The sequence below is a fragment of the Gekko japonicus genome, unplaced genomic scaffold (genome assembly GCF_001447785.1).
Source record: "Gekko japonicus isolate JY-2015 unplaced genomic scaffold, Gekko_japonicus_V1.1 scaffold3566, whole genome shotgun sequence".
Lineage (NCBI taxonomy): Eukaryota > Metazoa > Chordata > Lepidosauria > Squamata > Gekkonidae > Gekko > Gekko japonicus.
In genome coordinates, this window is record NW_015166537.1 from 92,761 (window position 1) to 102,111 (window position 9,351).

The 9,351-nt window shown below is 47.0% G+C and overlaps 1 protein-coding gene across 1 annotated transcript; it reads left to right on the plus strand.

The window, feature by feature from the left end:
• Positions 1–5,975: 5,975 nt before the first annotated feature.
• On the plus strand, positions 5,976–7,724 carry LOC107111346 (gastrula zinc finger protein XlCGF57.1-like; the record flags this gene model as incomplete). Its single annotated transcript, XM_015412310.1, has 1 exon — positions 5,976–7,724. A coding segment is annotated over exon 1 (1,749 nt), but the record flags the coding sequence as incomplete, so codon positions are not given.
• Positions 7,725–9,351: the final 1,627 nt, after the last annotated feature.

Genomic DNA, 9,351 nt, shown 5'->3' on the forward strand with positions numbered 1-9,351 from the left:
TAGCTCAGGAAGGATGGCTCCAGAGCAAACTAATTTATGCAGTAGTAGTCAAATCGCTCACTCACAGTTTTAATGCCAGTAGCTCACAAAGTAGAATTTTTGCTCACAAGACTCCACAGCTTAGAGGGAACATTGGAGCCCGAAAGGCTGTTCGTTTTCTGCATGCTTTTTTTGGGGGGTGTAAAACTTTACTTGCATGTTTTATTTTCTGTGTATTCACTAAATAGGACTGTACTGTGTTGGCAACTGTCATAGTGTCTTCCTAGCCACCTTGCCTGGCAAACCTTGGGATGTTTTTCTTAATAAAGATAAGTTTTATTGTAAGAAGAGACCCTTGCTTGAGTGTCTCTGCCAGCGCTTAGTGGTTTTCAAACTTGCACCATTCGCCTTTGGTAAGGAGGCAACACTCAGGGGACACATGAACCAAAGGAGAGTGTGGGTGGCACGGGTGAACGCATTCAAAGACATGTGCAGCCACATTTTCTCACAACAGGCCCTCCCTCCTTTCTCAGGGACGCTTTTATTCCTGCTTTCTGAGGAAAGGAGGCTGTGAATGACAGTGCTTTTACGCATACCGAGCTCTACCTCCACTCTTTCGAAATACCCCTGTTAGCCAAATTGCTGTATTTCTTTAATAAAAGGTTAATGTGCAATTGGCAGGACTATAGGATCATGACCTTTATATACCAGAGTTCCACTTTATCCAAGCCTCAGAAATAGACGCAGGGACTGTTTTTGAAAATCACTACTTTCTTTTACAAAGGGAATAGTCACACACACACACACAAATATTTATTTATTTATTTATTTAACATTCGACTTATACCCCGCTCGAACCCCTCCCACGGGGTCTCTGAGCGGCTTACATAGTAGATCATCCCTATCTATGGGCACATATATTGTTAGGGGCGGGAACTTTTGGAGTCTGCGGGCCCATCCGACGTGTAGATCGCATTGGTGCGGCTCTGGCTCCGTCCCTCAGGCTCCGCCCCGACTGCGCTGCTGCGTCCTCGCGCCTCCTGGCTCCGCCTCCACTGCTGGTCCACCACTCGATGTTACATCTCCTTACTTCTGCTCGCCACCTCGAGTGCCGCCGCCATTTCATGTCGCTCCGCCGCCGCCACTCACCAAATTGCTGCTGCTGGGGTTCCCACTTTACCTCCCAATGGAGGGGGGTGCTCCCTGCCTTCTAAGGCAGGTACCCATTCATCTACTCGCTAGTTGTTACGGCTTTTGATCCGCTGGGTGGGCGGGAGCTAGGACTAGGGCCGGGTGCTCACCCCGGCCGTGGTGGGTCTCGAACAGCCTTACAGGCTGTTCGCTAGATGTTAAGGCAGTTGTTTTTACTCCCTGCGCCACCGCTCCCTCCCATATAAAATCAAGCAAGCGAAACACAGAATACAGAGCTAGGAAATTAAGGCAGAAAAATATAGAGACGTTGGCATTAGCAGGTATTTCGTTGAGGGGTGATACGTACCTGTCCAGACGCAGTGAGTAGAATCTGCAGGGGAAAATAGACTGACACTAAGGGAAGGGATCGTGTTCTGACCGGCGGAGCACATGGAAAGTTCCAAACAGCCCTAGGATGGATCCTGTGAGGCTGGGCAAGGTGGGGGGGAAGCAGCAGAGAGCGAGCAATGGGGTGACTCTCCCCTTTTATACCCTAAACCCCAACTACAGGCAGCATTTTCCTCTGTCACGTAGTCGTTCAGGAAATAGTGGAAAAATCAAGGTGGGTCATGAGAATGGGATTAATGGTTAGGCAATAGAAATACTGTTTCTCTAAGCGACATCTCTCAGAGAGAAAGGTAGACTAAAGGAGAGAAAGGATTAGCAGTCTGGCAGCATGGTTGGTAGTTGATTCAACAACCAGATGTTTAAACAGCGGCTGTCAGGCTCCCAGTAGAACCACTCTTAACACAGTCTTTCTTTTGAGAGTTTATTGAGAAGATTTGGTTAACTGTAGAGACAAACGCCTTTGTCAGAACTTACGATACCAGTCCAAAGAATTGATAATAAAGATGAGTTCCCACATTCCATACATACGTCACACTACAGGTCATGAAAGCTATATGACCTATCTAGCTAAGTCCAAAGTCTTATCTCTCCCAAGATCGACTCCCATGTGAAAACCTGAGAACTTCCTGGGGGTTGCGTGGAGAAGAGTTACAATCGGCGCATCCTTACACCTACAGAAAATCAGACTCGCACTCACTCCGCCCCTTAGGAATGTCATGTCAGGGAGGGCTAAAAGATAAGGGCATAGATGTGCCAAACAAGCAGGGATACAAAAGCGAAACCAAGCATGAGCTCTACAAAGATCAATAATCGTAATTTAAGGGCCCGAGTCTGGCAGCGGCATCCTCAGGATGGGTGGCTGGCGGACGGACTTTCCTCCTAATCCTATCACGGAAGGAGCTTCTTTTGTTTAGGTTGGGGCTGCAAACGTGCTTCACCTGAGGATGTCAGTATGCAAAAGGTTTGTGTGTGGGGGGGAGTGCCTGCATGCTGGAGGAGAGAGCTTTCCATGGCATCTGGACAGGAATATTCCTGGTTCTTGTCGCTCAGTATGGCTTCTCTTCTGGAACTGCTGCTGGATCTCTGTCTTAGCAGGATCCGGGAGGCTGGTCTGCCTTATGGCATCTGGCTGCGGTGACGCAGGAGGGAGAGGCATCAGGTCTTCCACGGGTCCACATCTGGTTAGGCACGTTGCTTCAGAACAAGGTTCCCCCCGTCTGGGCACATCCCTGTGGTCCAGTAGGTTGGCACTTTCACATGGCTACCATTCAGTCCCTTTCTCTATTTGCACACTATTTGCACGGTCCAGCTTTGCAGTCATAGTCTTTATAAATGCTGTATAAGGTCATAGTCTTTATAAATGCTGTATAAGGTGGCAGCATTGAAACACCCCCCGTCGAGAGTGTCGTCTCTGCTTGGCGTGATCTCTGACGAGGGAATCTGCTTTTTCTTTCAGTCTCCATTTTCCTTTGAGGAGGTGGCCGTGTATTTCACCGAGGCAGAGTGGGCCCTGCTGGATCTGGGCCAAAAAGCTCTCTACAGGGAAGTCATGCGAGAGAACTACGGGAGTGTGGCTTTTCTGGGTAAGGATCTTTCATAGGTGCCAAAGGTGAGAACAGCTGCCGTTGGGACGATTCATGAATCAAAATATTGAACAGCAATATATGTTTGTGAGGCCTGACCTGCTACTTGGCCACCACTGGGTGTCTCGAGAAGTTGGGGTGGCCATGAAAGTGCTGATCTCCTTCAGTGGGGGAAGTCATCCAAACTGGTTAGGTCATGCCTCCTCTCGCTCCAGGTGAGGCTATGCAAATTTGTGTAGACCGTATTGGCTCAGAGTGAGGCTGACCCTCCAGTTTCAATAGCCCTGCTGCTCCAGCAGGACACTCGACCCTAGCTCTGCTTTCTTGGAGACTCTTGCCTTATATGGAAGATGGATAAAAGCCTTGAGGAAAGGGTTCCATCGAGGTCGTTCGGAAGAAGTTGTACTACGAAACGGATACGCACTCCATGCACTTAACCACTACACCAAACTGGCTAGAGAGATCCGCTGAGGTCTGAACAAAGTGTCAAAGCAGTCAACAGAGGTTATTTCCATATCTCCTTTCTGGCACAGAAGTCCTTGGGTCTCAAAGCTAGTGAAGATGTCAGTGTCTCCACCGTGGAGATTGCCAAGTGATGGGGTCTCCTTGTACAAGAATCCCCTTACCACCCAGGCCCTATTTGACTCCAGCTGACAGCTTAGAGATTGAACTGGCGGATTCCGTAGGACTGGGCCTTCCAAGTTAAGTGGTTGACATCATGGTGCAGTCCAGAATACCTACTTCCAGTCGTCTCTATAATCGTACGTGGCAGACAGTCAAAAGTGGACCAGTACCAAAAAGCTGGATCCACTGAAACCTACATACAAAGACATCATTCCCTTTCTACATGAAGGTTTGGAATCAGGTTCTAAGACCAGATACCTTAAAAGACAGGTTGCAGCACTGACCTCTATGTGGGACTGCATGAGGCTGCCTAATTTTTCTTCTCATAGGCAATTTAAGCTTCCCTGAAAGGAACCATACAGTTGGCACCTCTCCTTAGGCATAACTTTTTACTGGGAACCTATCTAAAGTGTTACAGGCCTTGAGCAATCCTCCATTTGATCCTTTCAAATAATCAGAATCTAAAGTCACCTTTTCGAAAAACTTCTAGTTTTCTTGCTGAGATTAATTCTGCAAGAAGGATTTCTGAATTAGGGGCTTTATTGGCCGGGACGGAATTGTGTAGATTTCACAAGATCTCGGTGGTACTCAGGAGGGATCCTTCCTTTGTGCCAAAGGTTTTTTTCCTTTATCACATTACCCAAGAGTTGCAGAAAATGATATAACAAAAACAAGAATGAGGTTCCCACCCAGGTTGTAGCTTGGGCTTATAATAACCAGTTTGGATGACTTCCCCCACTGAAGAACGAAACAGTGGAACTTACCTGGAGGTTTCTTCTCTTCAGTGGGGCAAAGTCATCCACATCCCACCCAAAATAAAATAAACCAGAATAAAATCTAGTCGGACGTAAAATCTGTTATGGAGCTGGGCTATACTAAGACTGGAGGGTCAGCCTCACCCTGAGCCCATACAGTCTACACACATTTGCATAGCCCCACCTGGAGCGAGAGGAGGCGTGGCCTAACCCAGTTTAGATGACTTCGCCCCACTGAAGAGAAGAAACCTCTAGGTAAGTTCCAATGTTCCATTCAGCACGGCCACATGGAGCGGCGATACAGGACGTCCCACTGATGCAAGAGCATCTGAGGCTAGTGTTGTGGTCACTGCCCAAGCCAGAGAGGGTGTCTTGGCCTGAGGCAGGGCTGACGGTCCCCCAGAAAGACTCTGGAAGGAGCCAGATAACCAGTTTCTCAGTTTTCACCTTTACAACATCCCTTTACTCTTCCTTCGATTTCTTTCCTTCCCCGTATAAGAATGGTTGCGCGCTCCTCCTGGTTCTGAGCTCATTTCTGGCTGTTAAGTGGCCGTGCTATCCTTGAATACTAGATATTCCTGGGAATGTGGGGGTTACCTAAGAACAGCCCCACTAGACAAGGCCAAAGGCACATCAGCCCTTTCCTGCTGTCTTCCCATGGATGCCTTCAGGCCTTGCTATTAGGTGGAGAAGTGTTTGAGTGCTTTCTTTGGAGCTGTTCTACCTTGTGGGGGAGGTCTGCAGCACATAGTCCCACCAGGAAACACTTCAGGGAACTGGCTGAAGGCAAACCACACAGCACCCTCTGTTGTGGTGAGGGGGCCTTTGCAAAGACTTTGTAAGACTTTCAATCATAGAATAAACATCATTTTCTGCAAGCAAACTCCCTTACGAGAGAAACCGTATAATTGCTTGGAGTGCGGAAAGAGCTTCCTTTGGAAAAGAGCCCTTAGTTCACATCAAAGAAATCACACGGGGGGGGGGGGGAGCCACAGAAATGGTCAGAGTCCAAATCAAGCGTCTCTGATGCAGGAGGCTTAATGTACTTTGAAATTGCATTTGATTGTCCACTTCAGTGTACTGCAGAAATAACCCACTGAAATATTTGGAGTGTGGCTGGAACCTCAGGTGAAGATAAGACCACCTTGTGTGGATTCTAACAGGATCTCTCTCTCTCTCTCTCTCTCTCTCACTCTCTCTCTCTCTCTCTCTCTCCCCCCCCCCAGCAGGGGATGATCAGAGGAATCAGGAGGATGAGGAACTGCATCACCTATCACCAGATGAAGTCAGGAATGAAGATGTGAAAAGAAACGTCAGGATTCAATGCAAACATAAGAGTAAGAAAGTCAGCAGCAGGATAAAGAAAAGAGATAAATCCATTCCTTGCCAAGGGGAGGATTTCCAAGAAATAGTTCATGTGTTGAAGGAAACATACAGGTGCTTGGACTGTGGAATGAACTTCTCTGATCAAACCCAGTATAACGTCCATTTCAGAATGCACAGTGGAAAGAAGACCCATCAGTGCCTGAAGTGTGGAAGGACCATGATTCGCAGATCAGAGTTCCTTAGACATTTAAGAACACATACAGGAGAGAAACCTTATAGCTGCTCAGACTGTGGGAAGAGCTTCTCAGAGAAATCAGACCTTCTGCGACACCAAAGAATTCGTTCAGGAGAAAAGTCCTTTATCTGTTCAGAAAGTGGAACGATGTTCTTGGATGGAAGAAAGGGTAATATAGATTTTTCAAAGCACAGTATAATGAAGGCATGTAAATGCTTTCGGTGTGGAAAGTACTTCAGATACAGATCACAGCTTTTTGTGCACCAAAGGATCCACTCAGGGGAGAAACCTTTTGAATGCTCAGAATGTGGGAAGAGATTCAGTCTGAATTGTAATCTTCAAAGTCATCTAAGAACCCACACAGGGGAGAAGCCTTTTGAATGTTCAGAGTGTGGGAAGAGATTCAGTCAGAGTAGCCATCTTCAAAGTCATCTAAGGACTCACACAGGGGAGAAGCCTTTTGAATGCTCAGAGTGTGGGAAGAAAGTCAGCAACAGAAGCCATCTTCAAAGTCATCTAAGAACCCACACAGGGGAGAAGCCTTTTGAATGCTCAGAGTGTGGGAAGAAAGTCAGCAACAGTAGCCATCTTCAAAGTCATCTAAGAACCCACACAGGGGAGAAGCCTTTTGAGTGCTCAGAGTGTGGGAAGAGATTCAGTCATAGTTTCCCTCTTAAACAGCACCAAAGAACCCACACAGGGGAGAAGCCTTTTGAGTGCTCAGAGTGTGGGAAGAGATTCAGTTACAGTGGCCATCTTCAGACTCATCAAAGAACCCACACAGGGGAGAAGCCTTTTGAATGCTCAGAGTGTGGGAAGAGATTCAGTCGGAGTGGACATCTTCAACCCAGTAGCGCTCTTAAACAACATCTAAGAACCCACACAGGGGAGAAGCCTTTTGAATGCTATGAATGTGGGAAGAGATTCAGGAACAGTGGCCATCTTCAAAAACATCGAAGAACCCACACAGGGGAGAAGCCTTTTCAATGCTCAGAGTGTGGGAAGAGATTCAGTCATAGTTTCCCTCTTAAACAGCACCAAAGAACCCACACAGGGGAGAAGCCTTTTGAATGCTCAGAGTGTCGGAAGAGATTCAGCGACAGTAGCGCTCTTAAACAACATCTAAGAACCCACACAGGGGAAAAGCCTTTTGAATGCTCAGAATGTGGGAGGACATTCAGCATCAGTGGCAATCTTCGAAATCATCAAAGAATCCACACAGGGGAGAAGCCTTTTGAATGCTCACAGTGTGGGAAGAGATTCAGCAATAGTGGCAATCTTCAACAGCATCAAAGAACACACACTGGGGAGAAGCCTTTTGAATGCTCAGAGTGTGGAAAGAAATTCAACAACAGTGGCAATCTTCAAAAACATCTAAGAACCCACACTGGGGAGAAGCCTTTTGAATGCTTAGAGTGTGGGAAGAGATTCAGCAACAGTGGCAGTCTTCAACTGCATCAAAGAACCCACACAGGGGAGAAGCCTTTTGAATGCTCAGAGTGTGGGAAGAGATTCAGTCAGAACAGCAACCTTCAAACTCATCTAAGAACCCACACAGGGGAGAAGCCTTTTGAATGCTCAGTGTGTGGGAAGAAAGTTAGCAACAGTAGCCTTCTTCAAAGTCATCTAAGAACCCACACAGGGGCGAAGGCTTTTGAATGCTCAGAGTGTGGGAAGAGATTCAGTCGGAATGGCAATCTTCAAAAACATCTAAGAACCCACACAGGGGAAAAGCCTTTTTAATACTTAAAAGTGTGGGTAGAGATTCAGACACAGTAGCACTCTTCAACAGCATCAAGGAACCCGCACGGGGAGAAGCCTTTTGAGTGCTCAGAGTATGGGAAGAGATTCAGTCGGAATGGCAATCTTTAAAAACATCTAAGAACCCACACAGGGGAAAAGTCTTTTTAATACTTAAGAGTGTGGGTAGAGATTCAGACACAGTAGCACTCCTCAACAGCATCAAGGAGCCCACACGGGGAGAAGCCTTTTGAGTGCTCAGAGCATGGGAAGAGATTCAGTCAGAGTGGCCATCGTCAATAGCATCAAGGAATCTACAAAGGGCAGAAACCTTTCGAAGAGAAAGAGATTCATGCAGCGTGGCTATTTTGAAGATCCCACACAAGGAAAAGCCATGTAACTAACTTCTCAGCACAGGGAGGAATTTTGAATTCAATTGTTAGGAGGATATGTCATAAATGTCACTTTGTCTGGCTTGGCCATGTGTGCCATACAATGTAATGCCAAGTACCAGAGATATAAACTTTAGAAAGGACATAGGGGAGACCCAATTGACAATGTTATTTTCCCCTCAATATACAAACATGCTTAATAATTAACAGTCTTACAGTATTTGCTTTATTTTACAGTGTTTGATATCTGACCTCTTTCTCTGAATTATTGTATCAAAATCTGGAGTCATCTTGAATGTGCTGGTTAGGTGTGTATCTGTAAGCTGTGAACATACTTTTTTTTTTTTTTTTGAGCCCCCAGAGGGGACTTTTTATTGATTTTTTTTATCATTACAAAAAAACTACAACAGAAAAAGGGGAAAGGGAACTACACATACAGGAGAAAGTAAAGTACCCACTATGTCAGGTCCGGGTTGTCGGGAGGGGTTGAGGGGCTTATGGACGGGATCCAGGATGCGTAGACAAGAATTCTCAAGAGTGCAGGTTCACCTCAGAATTGTTGTATTGGAGTTAAAGTCACTCCTAAACAACAATGGGGGAGAAGTTCAGACGAGTTCGAGTTCTTTCTTACTCCTCTCTGTCCTCCTCCGTCACTCCCCTCATCTCCTTCCTCTCTGGTTTCACCTGGCTTTCTCTTTTATTCATTCTCTCGGCACACCTGGGATCCCACCCATGATCCACTTCTTAAAGCACCCGCGCCACCAGCCATAACTCAAAGGGGAATTGGTCTCGGTTGACCCGCCATCCTTCATTCCATCTATTACACCTTTGACGCCTAGCCCAGTGGTTCCTGCTGCCCCGGCCCCCTCCCTTTGTAGGTGTTCCATCTCTTTTTGGTTGGGCCGCCAGGACCCCGGGTCCTCCGGGAAAGGGTCGCGGACTAGTGTTTCCCTGCTGGCGAGAGCTGACAGGGTGGCCTCCGGCGTAGGCAGGAGGGGGTTGGTAATGCCCTCCTGACATACCCCTATGTTGATCCTAGGCTGCAACTCCCTTCCCTCATCATGTGTTCTTTTTTTGCCATATTGAGCACCATTTCCCTTGCAAGAGAAGACTGAGGAAAAGTAGGAAGTGAGCAGTTCTGCCCTCTCTTCATCACCTGTTACAATTTCACTTTCCTG